Raw genomic sequence first — 14847 nt, 5'->3', positions numbered from 1 at the left:
CTCAGATTACAGGAATGTTCCTCAGCGTTGGGGATGGTTACAGCCATCAGGTACTGTGCTCAGCTTAGACCCTCAGTTTTCTTTCTTTTTTCTTTTTTTTCCCCCCTGGAGCTGAGGACTGATCTCAGGGCCTTGCACTTGCTAGGCAAGCCCTCTACCACTGAGCTAAATCCTCAACCCCGAGCCTCAGTTTTCAAACTGGGGTCCCCTGGTTACCTTGGGGACTGCTGTTTCTGGGAAGAGGGAGGCAGGGAGCACAGGTCCTAGTCCTCAGTCCCCTCCCTGTCCCTTCGGCCATCTAGTGCTGCCTGTGAGTTTAGGTGAGGAAAGCCCTCGAACACCCTCGAACACCACGGAACAGCAGCCTGTGCCTCGCCGAAGGTCTGTTCCTTACCTTGGGTTTCATCTGCTTTGTTCCAGGACTGCCATTTCGGGGTGTGACAGGAGAGACGTGTTTAGGAGAGGTGGCTGGCTCAGGGCACACAGCAGGGCTGGAGGGTTTGATCAAAGGGTCTGAGCTACCAGGACGGGGGCGTGTGGGGCTAAGGCAGGGCCTACAGCTCAGGGGTTTAGCTCGTGAAGGTGTGGATGTCTTAAACATAAAATAAATAAAATCGAAATAAAATTCAGCATTGGAGGAGAGAAGCATACTGAAAAGGAACAAAAACCAACCAACCAAACAAAAAAAACAAAAAACAAAACAAAAAACAAACCAAAACAAACCAAAAAACCCCTAAACACAAAGAAGGAGGGTCGCAGGTCAAAGCAGCCCTCTCCTCCGCCCTTCCAGCAAGGACAGCGGTCCTGTCCCCTCAGCACTGGGTCTCCTATTGGCTACGCATGCTACACAGATGACATGGGATGGACATGATTAAAATCATACAGCAAAGAACTTCTAAAGAGATGCCGGACGTGGATAGATGTTCTGGCACATTCTTTCTCTAGCACTGGAGAACACTGGCTTAGAGATGCTCCCACTTGGTAAGTGCATGGAAACCATCAGAGAAACGGCAGCAAGATCTTCTCAAGAAAGAATGCCACTGTGGCATGGGTCAGAGGCTTTCCGTGTTTTCTCAGCCTCAGGGGAAGCATCTATTCGGGGTCACTGACACCCACCTTCTCTTTCTACCATGCCAACAGAATCCTAATCCTTCAAGGAGGATTGTGCCAGAGTCAACCAAAAGCTTCCTTCAGATGTCACAGGTGCCACAAGGATGCACATATGTGCCTGCACCCGCACATACGTATACATACATATGTATATGCACACACACACACACACACACACACACACACACACACACACACTTTCTGATTAAACAAAGACTCGAATAATACTAATCTTAATGCCATGGAGTCTTGAACTGGCCAAAGTTAACACCAGAACATACTCCACCTAAGGAAATAAGTGTGGCTGGATGTTCTCCGAGAAGGATTCCCTGAACAGGATACCTAAGGGCTGAAGGCTGACACCCAACGCTTGCCTCTGGGGACTCTGACTGGAAGGGTGGGCCTGGTTTGATGCAGGGTGTGAAACCCTACCTTTGGGAATAAGGAATTGAGAGACCAAGTGTGGGGTGCTCTGGAGCCCTGACTGGAGACTGCATTGTGCTGTTCAGTGTATTTCCTCATCCCTTCACTGAAGGGGCTGGGTCTCAGTTGGTGTCATCAGTGTCAGGACAGGCCAAGGAACAGCTGCTTCCACAGAGGAACAGCTAGAGTGGGGTACTGCAGCCCCACTGCAGTCCCTGGCTCCTGAATAAGACCCCTCTCCGTAGGCAGCATTATCTACCTAGCCTAGATCTACAATAGATTTGGCTCCACGCTGTCCTGTGAGCCAATCCAGGACAGGGACTGTGCACTAAATACCACATAGATGATAAGTACGTGCACATTTGTGCAAGCATGAGCACTCCCTGCCCCTCCCCCAGAAGGGAATGACCATCTTTTTTTTGTTTGTTTGTTTTTTGTTTGTTTGTTTGTTTTTGTTTTTTTTTTGTTTTTCGAGACAGGGTTTCTCTGTGTAGCTTTGCGCCTTTCCTGGAACTCACTTGGTAGCCAAGGCTGGCCTCGAACTCACAGAGATCCGCCTGGCTCTGCCTCCCAGTGCTGGGATTAAAGGCGTGCACCACCACCGCCCGACTGGCGAATGAGCATCTTGCCTGACAAGCAGCTATGGCTCCTGCTTCAAGCTGTGGGGCAGGGCTAAGTTTCTGCACAAGGCCCAGCTGCCTCTCTGAGCACCCATGATGAGAAGTCCTAATGAGTGCAGAACAGGGCCTTCTGGGAGTGATCCTCAACCCCTGCTATGGATTCTAGCACCATCACTCACATCTGGAGACCCCCTGGGGCTCTGGTGCTGATTACAAGCTCAATGCTCTGGGCAGCATTCACACTAGCTGCCCGGTTGATCCAATCTGGGTCATGGTGGGATTTTTCCAGGAAGTCACCACTGCACAGCTTTAGGGGGTTCTAAGATAAAAAGTCATGGAGGGAGGGGACTACAGATGAGAAGCGGGGGACAGGTGGGGCTTGGGACGCTGGTCTGTGGCAAGCAGCTGCTTTATCTACCAGGTTTGGCTGCAGAAGACCAACAGAGGCCTTCCTTTCAACTCACACTTCGCCTCAGGGAGGCTTTACTAACTCTGAACCCAAGGCAGCCCCACACACAACAGCCACCGGGGCCACCTGCCTGCTCTCTGCAGACTCAGCTCAGTCTGTCTCTTCTTCCTCTGTCTGCTGCTTCCCTGCCAGATCTGAGGCAGCCACTGCAGAGTAGCTCCCATTTGCCTCCCAGCTCTTCTCCCAGAATCCTCCCTGCCTTGGTCTGGAGATCACTTCTTCCCTGGCTCCTAGCTCTCTGACCCCCAGTGGACTCTGTGGATATGAAACACTGTATATTTACTGAACCTAGAACTGTGGTGGTAAGGGTAAGGAACACAAACCCCAAACATTACCCAGAAAATTCACACACACCTTTTTTTAAGCTATGAGGAAATGACAAGAGGTGGGCACGGGGGAGGGACTGAATAACTTGAGGATCACCCTTCCCTTTGTTAAATACCAAGATGGAAACACTGCCTTTGCCAAAAGCAAGGGCCTTTAAATGACAGCTGCAGGCTGGAGAGATGGCTCAGTGGTTAAGAGCACTGACTACTCTTCCAGAGGACCTTGGTTCAATTCCCAGCACCCACATGGCAGCTCACAACTGTCTGTTAACTCCAGTTCTAAGGTATCTGACACCCTCACACCAATGCACATAAAATAAAATTAAATAAGTTATAAAACAAAAATGACAGCCGCACCCTAGTGACAAGCACTTTGCACACATCATGGGTGAGGACAAACCCAGGCGTGAAGCAGAGCCTCTTGGCGAAGGAGACCAGCCAGTCAGTACTTACCTTCACTTTCTTCTCGTCGTTCCCAGCCCTGTCTTTGCTGACACTGGCCACTCGAGCTGATAAAATACAAAATGAGAATGCACGTGATGCCCCATGCTTAAGGTTCGCAGACACACCAGAATTCAGGGCTGGTGTTATGAGTTCCCTCTGGCTGAAACCCAGCTGATTTTCTTAGTCCTCAAATCTACTAGGTCTCACATGGTTAGTGTCCCACAGCACACAGGGCCACAGCAAGAGGGGGCAGCGGGCTAGCTGAGGGTGGGCACATGCAGAGGGAACGCAGCAGGTGCGGTTAGAGGTGCAGGTCCACACGTGGCTGTGGTGAGCTCACTCTCTGCATCTGCCAACCACACTGAATGCAGGGCCGTTTAAATGCCCCAAGGCCATGAATGGGACAGCCCAGCCTGGCTCCAGGCTGCAGCAGGATCCTTGGATGAGTGTGGAGGTTCTCTCTCTCTATGGCCAAGCTTGGCCTTGCTTTCCTGTGAGAGCCCCACTTATCTTCCAGGGTCTCAAGGCCCGACTGAAACCACCTCTATTTCCCTACCTACCCCATTCCGGAAGGGTCCTCAGCCCCACCTTCTTGGCCATCTTATGCTGACCATCCCAACCCCCACTCCAGGTCATCTGCTACTAGAATAGATGAGCCTCGTGGGGATATCCTCTCCTCTGTTATGGGGTACAACCCATAACCCAGGGCAACTCACTAACAGGGACTCTCCACATCAGCCTCAGCTGCTTTCAAGGTAGTCCTTCCGACTCTGGCACAGCCCTGAGGGCACTTTGCCACTCCTAAGTGCCCTTCAGATATGCCACATCCTGCTCATGGAACCCCAGCATCACTGTTAACCTGTGGTTCCCTGCAGGTAGACGAAGACTGGACTTACAGAGTGACCAGTGCTGACTCTCCAGCCCAGGGAGGGTCTCCCCATTTTACTGTGGAAGAATCACCTGTGGAGATGGCATACAGATTCCTAGGTGCACTGAGGCTGGGTGTGCAGCCAACAGATACCCAGGAATCTGCATTGCAATGGCAGTTCTGTGGCTCTTATGCACTCTTTTCTCTGTCAGCCATGTGTATCTGTTTAGGACAAACAGCCGTGCCAATCCAATTCTGACTGAGGGGAAAACCACAAGGCCAGCCTGCTTCTAACTGCAAGAGCTCCAGCTGAGATTGTTCCTGGGATCAGTGACATCGGAACACCACCTGACTAATTCCCAACCCTACCGGCGAAAGCAGTTCCTTAGGATGCTCTGTGCAGAGTTCCTGCTGAGTTGCCTTCGCCTCTGTACTACAGCGTAGCTAACACACTCTCCCAGTTTTTGTGTTGGTGAATTATTTCACTGGAGTCACCCGCTTATCACCGTCATTATTGCAAATCAGCCTGCTAGATTAGCACTTCCTGAGTCCAGGTAGGACTGAATAAGCCCTGTTCGGGAGATGTTAGCAGGTGGTATCAAATATATTTGGGAAATCGACAGAGGAAATCCTCTGGGGAGGGTCCCTGTGCACAGCACAGTAAGAGCTCTGAGCAGTCTCACAAACATGGACATTCTTGAGCTCTGCTTAGCTTCTCTGTGTTATAGAACTATACCCTCCCTACCGCCCCTCCCACACCTCTTGACACCTGGAGGACCAGAATTTGATAGAATGTTACTTTGGAAAACATTCAAGGCAATCATGTGTCCTCTTTTGCCTTGGAGTTTAAAACAGACACAAGCTTCCCCTATCCACCCTAATTTTTGTTTTAAGACAGGGTCTTATGTAGGGGAGTCTGGTCTTGAACTCCTGATCCTCCTTTTTCTCCATCCTATGTACAGTGCTCATTCTATGCACAGGGCATCATGCCCAGGTTTTTTAAAAAACAAAACAAAACAAAACAAAACACCACGATCTTGCTATGTAGCCCAGACTAGCCTTGAACTCACTAGGTATCTCACTATGTATCCCAGATTACTTCTACTTGTGATATTGGAGTCTTCTCTACAAGCAGAATTTAATCCGTAGCTAATAGATGCTTTTGACTTGGTGCTTACGAGGCATCAGGTTCTGGGCCCTGCAAATAATTCTAACATGTCAAGTAGTCTATCCTGACATTTATTTATTTCTCGTACAAGAGCACATGAAGTGTGTGTGTGTGTGTGTGTGTGTGTGTGTGTGTGTGTGTGTACCACGTACATGCCACCACATGCATATGGAGGTCAAAGGACAAACAGAGGGCTCATTTGCACAGTTAATCTCGGATCTCTGTATCCATGTGGCAGCACGTCTTTGCACCGTGTAGGTCTTGGGGATGGAACTTAGATCTTAGGTTTGGTGGCGAGTAGCCTTGCCCACTGAGCCATCTCGAAGGCTCAAACGCCAAGTAGTCTAAAATCTTAAAGCCATGAATGTCACTGTCTGGAGGTTGCTCTCACCCTGCAGCCTCCAAAGGGTTCCAGATGGGGCTGCACACAGGGACCCAGCCTGTGCCTGACTGACAGGGGGGTCACTCTGGACCTGAAAGATATGCTTTATTCATCATTCAGCTGCAAGCAGACTCGGGGAGAGGTTTGGGTGGCTGTCACCTGTCAAATGTGACATGCTGTCTGTTGGTGAGAGCATCAGAAGACAGGCAGGTGAACTCAGTGGCTCTGCACCAGGAAGACACACTCCAGAATCTCCTGGAAGGCAATGTGGGGGACCATGGCAAGAGGGTGCCTTTCAGAGCAGATTCTAACCTAACCGGATTCTGAACTTGACTCCAACCATTATTTACTCTGGGTGCTTATCAGAAGGTCAATTGACTTCTCTGAGGCTCAGTTTCCTCATCTGAAAAGTGAGGCTGATGATGCCTACTCAGAGTGCTGGGAAGGTTCTAGATTGTGAATGTAAAAATGCATCATAGGCCTCCCAAAATGAGGGGCACTGTTTGTTATCCACTCTATGTAGTGTGTTCACCAGCCGCCAGTGGGCTGGTGGGCCCCGGTGGATACGTCAAGTGGACAGAGAGCCAAACAGGGCAGAAAGCACAGGGCCCGGTGTTGGTGACATGCACAGTGAGGGCAAGCGTGAAAGGAATCGTGCTACCAGAGGCTGCAGGGCAGGGCTGGGGAGGGGGCAGCGGCCCAGGAGGTGGCTTTGGCGCCTCTCCTGGAATCTCAGGTACGGGAGGCAGGAAGGCCAGAAGCTCAGTGACAGTGTCCACAGCCTGGGGGGTACCAGGGGAGGAGTGAGAGGGCTTAAACCACAGACCTTTAAGTTGAGGGACTCGACTGACTGGCCTCCCTGGCAGGCCAGCTGCGGGCTGCTTCTCAGATGGTTCCAGAAGGCTAGCATCTTTGATGCCCTTTCCCACAGAGGGGCCCTGGGCCTGTGGCTCCTCTCCAGGGGCCCCCACCAATGTAGCCCCTTGCAAATCCTGCTCCTTCGGCATGCTGGCTTTGATTTCCACGTGGAATGTGAACTCTGGGGCAGCCTCGGGCCCTTCCTCCACGGGCCCTGTGCCAGGCCCATCGGGCTGCGAGGCCTGGGTCTCTGTGGAGACTTTGGAGAGGAAGTCAACAGGAAGTGGGATGACACCCTCATCTGGGAACCCAGGCATGCCAGTGGTTTCCTTGGAGACAGCCTGAGGGGCTGCCCTGCCAGGAGCCAGGGGGGCCTGGGAGGGAGGGGAGCCCTGGGATGACTCATCCGTGTCAAGATCTTCATCCGCCTCCTCCTCACTCCCCAGCCTGTCTTTGCCCCATCCCTCCTTCCGAGGTGGCTCTTGGCGCAGCAGCTCAGAGGCTGGGTGGCTTCTCTCTACATCCTCAGGTCTTGTCCCCGAAGGTTGGCACGTAGCCTCTCTGAGGCCTTGTGGCAGGAGGGGAGCCCCAGACACCTTAGGCACCGGTTGGCAGATCCAATCTGAGATCCCTGGGTCTGGAGCCTGGCCTTCATGGCGCCCTGGCCCTCCAAGCAAACTTTCTGGGAAAATCTGGACCTTCTCTGGCTCTGTGTGGAGATACCCAGCAGAGGAGGGTTTCAGGATGGGCAGGCCCACCTTGACAGGCTCTAGTCTCCACTCCTGGATGGGCTCCTGAGGACCAGCTGGTGGAGGAGGGACTGGGCAGGTGGGGTGCTTTTGGGGACAGTGAGTATTAGGATTCTGCTCTCACTCCAGTTCAGGGTCTTGCCTCTTACATCATCAGTCTGTGCCTTAAAAGCCAGACGCAGACCCCTACCCTCTCTCTCTGCTCCGTGCTCTGCTCTGATCCGCTCTGCTCCCCCACTCCCATCTTTCTCTCTCTCCAGGCCGGGCTCTCCTCTCTACCCTCCCCCACCTTTCCCTCCTAATAAAGCTCTGAAAACTAACACTGGGTCCTGTCCTGACCGTGACTTTTCCACGTAGCAACCGATTATCATCCTTTCAGTGAGTGATGGCCAAGCCTGGAGCACCTGTGTTTTTCACCTAGAGGTGGCAGTGAGACCCCAGAAACTTCTGTATTCAGTCTGGGCTGGACTTGAACACTAAGCTTCCTGCTCAGGAGGAGCCTCTCAGGCACCTCTCTCTGCTGCTTGAAGAGGCAGTGGTGGTAAATGGTTAACAAGGGAACAGATATTGTTTAAAGGGGACCATAGTACTTACCATAAGAAAAGACCCCTCAAAGGTATCAGGACTCTTCTAACAGAGACAGGAGCCTGTCTTGGGCCCAGCTCATTGCTTGGAATAAATGTTCTTTTGGTCTGTCTGCCACTAGCTTGCTGCATGACTCTCTTGGCATCAGTGTTCTTGTCCATTAAAAAAGGGAGACTTAGACTTGGTAACCTCTGAGGTCTTCTGGTATTCTGCTGGGCCAGAGTCTGCTGTCATCTCTGTAGTTACCCAGCATGTGATTATGGGCTCAGATGCATGCTCAGCTACCATTTACAGAACCCAAGCTCCTAGAAGATTCTGGGCTCCTGGTGGCCTTGTCTGGGTTATGACAGTGATCTCTGTGTTCTCTCTCTCTGTGTGTCCATCTTTCTCTGTTTCTCTTCTCTCTCTCCCTCCCTCCCTCCCTCCCTCCCTCCCTCCCTCTCTCCCTCCCTCCCTCCCTCCCTCCCTCTCTCCCTCCCTCCCTCTGTCCTTCTCTCTCTTCCCTTCGGGCAGGTGAAACCAGTGGTGTCATAAGTTACCTGGCCTCTCTATTCCTGCTCTGATTTGGAAAATTCACAAGCTATGACTGTTGACATGGAGCTTTGCTAACTGACTGCAGTATGATTCCTCTATGTGGAACAGCAGGACATGTATAGCTCTGTGGTCAACCTTCTTTTGCCTCAGGTGAGTGAGGCAGGAGCATTGGGATCTCTGTTTTAACTGATCACCCAGCACAGTGCCCACCAGCTCAGCTGGTCTAAGCATGTTGTTTTTTCCCTGGATCAGTCATGTGATATTCATGTAAACCCCTCTTTAGAGCATCTGGCTGTGTGTTAGGAATGAGGGAGTCCACTTGAGTCTTACTGACTCAATAAGGTCCTCAATGAGCACCCTCTGGTTCTGTTAGATTGCTTGTTTGGGACAGAGTCTCCTGTACTTGAGGCTGGTGTCAAACTCAGTATGTGGCCAAGGATGACCTTGACCCCCTGGTTCTCCAATCTTACTCTCCAAGTGTTGAGATTACAGGCATGTGCCACTACACTTAGGTAACTCTGAATTTCTTCAATATCCTACCTGGTCCCAACAAAATATCTCAAACAAATTCCCAGTTCTCTTCTATAATATTAATATATAATATAATATAATAAAATATAATATAATATAAAACCTATAATATTCTCAAAGGCTTTGGGAATATAGAAAAGAAATCTGGGTGGGGGAGGGGAAGAGGAGGAGAACATGTGTATCCACATGTATGTGTAACTCTGGACACACACGCCTAATAGGTCCACTAAACCTCTGTCTAACCCAGTGGGACTCAGTGTGGCTGGCTCACTACCAAGGGACCCAACTCCAGCCTGGCCCTCTCCTTCCTTCTCAGATTGAGTTCACAGTGACATTTGTTTATGGTCCCAGCGTCAAGGCTGTCACATGACAGCTGATCAATCACTGCATTCTACATACAACAGCTACTGTCTAGACACCCATTTCTGCTCCTTATCAGGTGCCTTATAGAGGCCCTTGGTCTGTCTCAAGGATTGAAGAAGAAACCAGCAGGGTCCGGCTACCCAGTGCCAGCCGGCTCACGGACCAGAGGCCAAGGCAGCTACCAGCCATGATGCCACCCAACAGACTCGGGCCTCTACTACCTTCAAGAAGATGCTCCCTAGAAATTATTTTTGACTGGGGTGTCCTGCAGTCTGATATACTCAGTCCCTTCAAAGAGTCCATTCAGGTTGAGGCAAGGCCTCAAACATACACACACAGTAAACACACACAGTAAGCATACTTTGCTGTGTGTGTGAACTGATGAGGAACCAAAGCATAATCAAAACTCCTAGAGGAAGGGTCTGGGCTGGGAGAATTATCTCTCCGGCCTCCAGGATACTATTAACTACTCAGTAAATATGAAATGGGCCAGGATGCAGCTCAGTCATCAGAATGCTTGCCTGGCACACACAAAGCCCTGCGCTTGATCCTGAGCACTGCATACACTGGGAGTGGAGGCACATACCTGCAACCTTAGCACTCAGAAAGCCGAAGGAGGAAGATCAAAAGGTCATCCTTGGATACAAATGGAGGCCAGCTTGGGCTACAAGGGAAGTTATCTCAAACAACAAACAAACAAACAACCCAAACCTTTTAACACACGGCCTCACTGGGAGTTGGGGAGGGGCACAAGGTAAACAGGACAAACAAAATGTCTCCTCCAACTCCTCCTCAGGAGCCTAGTGTCCAAGTCACCTAAAGGAGGATGAACGAGGCTAGAGGTCAGTGAGGCAGAGCCCTTGAAGGCAGCCAGCCCCACTACCCAGAGGGACAGACGCTCTACAATTTTACAGAGAAAAGGGCATCATCTCCCAGCTCCTCTGTCATCTGTGAGCCTCCCTGTCATACAGGGACACTCAAGTTCATCTATCCAGAAAAATGGTCGACAACAAAGCTAAGTCATGTTTGTCTATACCAGAGGTCTCCATTGCCTAAAATCAAGACCCTCTAAGGTTTTAAAAATCCTTTTAAAAATGTGATTTTGATAAACAGCTGCAGAAAGGTACTTGTCTTGACCACAGAAGTTTGGTTCCTGAGAAGAAAATTAGAATAAGGCGTAAAGACCACGGAGAAGGAAGCTTGAATGGATAAGTTCCATGGTGATGTGACTGACAGGTCAGAGGGCACTGTGGGAGCATCACCCACCATGCTCATTGCAAGGCTAGGCAAGGCCTGTTTCCTTCAGGACTCTCCTACCCCCCACCCCACACATACCGCAGGAATCAATCAGAACGGTATTAGAAAACTCTGTGTCTACAGAACCCAGGTCGCCTGGACTTGTAAATTAGGACCCAGGGCTAAGATGGCTTTTCAAGGTAGAGCCCATTGGGTGCTCCCATCTCCCTTCTCCTGGTCTCTAAGTCCTAGAGGCGATTTGGACTACTGACCTTGAGTCACATGCCCAGCGGCTTGGTCCTCCAGGTTCGGGGTATCTCCAATGCCTGCTTCTTCAGCTGGTCCAAAGCAGCAAAGGGAGAGGACAGAAGCAGACAGTTACTACTTGCTGTGATCTGTGCTCTCTGTACCTTATGCTTCTCACATGAAACGTGCAGGAGGGGTGTGCCCTGCAGGGTCAGCTGCTGTGCTCCACTCTGCAAAGCCTGCAGCTAGGGACAGTGGTGACGAGATGTGCCCAAACAAAACCTACAGCCACCACACACCTTCCAGGTGACTGCGACCTAGGAGGAAAGAGCTTCTCCATAGGGGTCCGAGGTTCTGCTGTCTTGCCTGGCTCCACAGAGAGGCCAGCACTCTCAAGACCACTGCCTGCCCTGGCCAGCACTTTGGGAGGACAGGTGCTCAGGGAGAGAGTGTGTTTGCTGGGGTGAGGTAGCTGGGGTGTGGACCCAGGACCCGCCACTTGCCAGGCCTCTCTGAGCCTGTTTCCTCATCGGGAACCTGGAGGATATGATTCAGGTTTGTCTTGTAGGAGGATAGTGAAGGTATGGAGAAGAGAGTCTGACACGCAGGAGACGCTCAGGCTGCTAAGTTTCTTCCCTCTGAACCCCTCACATGTCACGCCTAAAACCAGCATTACCTGGCTGAAGCAAGGCCAACGGGGCCCATGGGCAGCTTTTTGGGGTCTCTGTGTTCTATTTAAGGAGCTGAAAGTCACCCCAAATAAAGAAGGCTGAGAAAGTTCCAGACCACAGGAGCAGTACTCTAGTTAGTAAACACTAATCTGGGGAACACAGAAATGGGGACACAGCTATGGGATAGCACACACACGCAAGTCTAGAGGTGGGGTTTATAAAGCAAGCTGGCCCATGCTGACCTCAAGGCCTTGAGGCACACCAGAACTTGAAGAAATGCTCACACAGTGTCAGCTGGGCCATCAGCCTTGTCTCTGGACTGAGGTGCTCGGTCTGGCACCTAAAGCTGCAAGCCAGTTTTCACTTCACTTGCTACTGAGGGCACAACAAGAAAGAGCCTGAGCCGCCGCATAGTCACATGGTGTCCTGGTAAGCACCTAGCCAGTGAGTGAGGGTGGGGTGACAGTGAGGCTGCGGTGGACTTGGAAGCTCTCCACCAACCAGCTATCGGCTCAGACCCACCTAGGTCCTCTGGGATACCAAGGAGGGATTTGGGTGACAGTTCCTTGTCAGATAACGCAACAATGGTCACATATTGTATCAAGTGTCTAGGAAGGCAAAGTCCAAGTGTGGATTTAGTCTGAGCAAGATTATGGGAATGGAAGACAGGCTCAGAGCCACAGCAAATCCAGCTAAGCAGTCTTAGAGTCCTTTGCAGACATAAAGAGGCATTCCGGGACTCCATCACTGTCCTGGCATTGGGAGAGTCTATTCATCTTCCCCCGCAGTGCCGGGTTGTGGGATTGTGACATCCTGCCCTGGGTGTGAAGCCAAAATGGTGTACCACTAACGACTTTGAATGTTCCCCGGGAGTGGGGTCGGGGAGCATTTTCAGGGAGGTAAGTTGGACTCTCTCCAAGGAGACAGGCCTCCCAGGGTAGCAAGTCACACAGCGTCGTTGGGCAGCTTTCCTGAGCACCAAGAAGCAGCAGAAATGTGCTCAAGTGAGGGCAACACGAGGTACCAGTTTTACCAACAGCTGGAAACCCAGCCACTCAACTCTAAACCCACAAGAGGCGACTGGCCCGCCTGCCCGGGGCTGCAGTGGCTCCATAGGGTCTTGCTATGTAGCTTCTCCTTGCACTCACTACGTACCCGAGGCAGGTCTCGAACTCTTGACCCTCTCACCTTGCCTCTCAAGTGCTAGGACTGAGGCATCTTAGATCACGCCTCATGGGTCACTAGTGGAAATGAGTCACCCTCCACAGAGGTGATGCTGCAGCTAGATCCCTGAGAGGAGGGATGACATACCCCTCAGAGTCCGAGGCGGAGATGTCAATCTTTATGGAAGGAGAACATAGAACGAAAGCTGATGAAGGAGAAAGTGTGCCTAATGCTACACTCCTCTGCTCCCTGTCCACCAAGAGGGGAAGAGCTTCTCCCACCACACAAGGCTACCATAAAGCCCTGCTCAAGGCCACGGCACTAAACAACCGTGAGCCCTCTAGGCCCATGAACTAAACAACTGTGAGCCCTCAAGCCCATGAACTAAACAACCGTGAGCCCTCTAGGCCCATGAACTAAACAACTGTGAGCCCTCAAGCCCATGAACTAAACAACTGTGAGCCCTCTAGGCCCATGAACTAAACTGTGAGCCCTCTAGGCCCATGAACTAAACAAGTGTGAGCCCTCTAGGCCCATGAACTAAACAAGTGTGAGCCCTCTAGGCCCATGAACTAAACTGTGAGCCCTCTAGGCCCATGAACTAAACAACCATGAGCCCTCTAGGCCCATTCCTCCTGGAGTTGTTTCTTCCAGGCATCTGCACACTTATGAGAAGCTAATACAGTCTCCATGAGAGAAACGGTAACCTCTAAGCTCCTGCACAGAGTGGGAAGCAGCCACTGCCTCCTCCTACATGCTTGCCCTCACTAGCCCAGAGTAGAGGCTGGTTTAGAACGAGGTTGTGGGCCTGACCATCACATCAGACTGGCCCTTCTGATAAGCATTTATAAGCTGTGGGTTTTTTTTCTCCCTCATCACACTTATTAATAACATGGTGAGTGTGAAGGGCCCCCAAACAGCTTGACCACACAGCTGCCATGACAGGCCTAGAGGCCCAGGCATGGCTGCTGTGACAGGCTTACTGGCAGGCAACACCCAGATCCAGGAAAAGCCATAAGCTGACACCACCTAGGGACCTACCCAGGGATGGGGAAGTACCTGACATCCCAAACAATCCAACCATTAGGTAAGATAGCCAGATGTCCTTGAGCCTAGCACACACCTATTTCCCCTTCTTACCAAGATACCCCTAGCCAATCAGGGTCCTGAACCCTGGAAATCCTCTCACCCCAACCTCTGCTATGATAGAAACCCTACCCTGCCTGGGCTCTGGGCTCTCATCGCTGCATCGGACAGACAGAGAGACCAAGCTTAGAGCTTGAAATAAAGGCTCTTTGCTTTTACATACAGAATTCAGTCTCCATGGTGGTCTTTTGAGGGTCTCCATGATCTGGGCATAAGAGTGGGGATCAAGTCCTTGGGGTTCATGTATGCTAAACCAGACACTGAGCTACACCCCAGCCTTCTGCAGGCTGTTTTGTGACCATGAAGCATTTCTGATTACTCAGAAGAGATAAGAAAGTGGATAGTTTTCATCCCAGACAGAAGACAAATTTTTTCAATGACAAAACTTGGAAGGAATAGCCAGAGACAAAATCAAGTCAGCCATGGTGTCACCCTATAAGGTGTTCTATGGCCTTCAAGCATCCTTCGTGCTCAAAGCTGAGGCCTGGCCAGGCTTTCAGAACACCTAGGCCACCTGTCGCTGCCAGTCAATCACTTGGCAAACACATTTTGAAAGACAGGGATGGCACTCTCAGTGAATGTGTGAGAGAAAGCTTACTACAGACTGCTCTGATGTGGTCAACTTGATGGAGCTGGGACCCACCTCTGGGTGTGGAGACGCACCTCTGTGTATCTTTGAGGGTATTCACAGAAAGATTTGACTGAGGAGGGAAGACCTACCCTGAAAACGGGCAGCGCCATCCCCTGGGCTGATGTCCTGGGGAAAAAGGAGAAAGCCAGCTGAGCACCAGCATTCAACTCTCTCTGCTTTCTGTCGGCAGATGCTGCAACGTGACCAGTCACCGCCACCATGCCTTCCCTGTCACATGGACTCCATCCCCTCAAACCATGAGCCCAAACAGACCCAAAGCCGCTTCTGTTAGACATTTGGTCGCCACGGGGAAAAGAGTAACT

The 14847-nt window shown here is 51.2% G+C and overlaps 1 protein-coding gene across 4 annotated transcripts in view; it reads right to left on the bottom strand.

Annotated features, from left to right (window-relative positions):
- Mapt (microtubule associated protein tau) overlaps window positions 1–14847 on the bottom strand; it is a 104183-nt gene that overhangs the window by 28726 nt on the left and 60610 nt on the right. For 3 of the 4 annotated variants that reach the window (XM_036195370.1, XM_036195371.1, XM_036195372.1), the window contains 2 exons: window positions 10939–11004; window positions 3402–3457 (listed from right to left, as the gene is read on the bottom strand). In XM_036195370.1, coding sequence (XP_036051263.1) covers window positions 3402–3457; window positions 10939–11004 — 122 coding nt within the window. Of the gene's footprint in view, window positions 1–394; window positions 593–3401; window positions 3458–6636; window positions 7378–10938; window positions 11005–14847 lie in introns of all 4 variants that reach the window. The other variant, XM_036195373.1, reaches the window with a different exon arrangement.

The sequence above is a fragment of the Onychomys torridus genome, chromosome 8 (genome assembly GCF_903995425.1).
Source record: "Onychomys torridus chromosome 8, mOncTor1.1, whole genome shotgun sequence".
In the NCBI taxonomy this organism is placed as follows: Eukaryota; Metazoa; Chordata; class Mammalia; order Rodentia; family Cricetidae; genus Onychomys; species Onychomys torridus.
The sequence above is the reverse complement of the archived record's forward strand: the minus strand, read 5'-3'. Positions and strand labels throughout refer to the sequence as shown.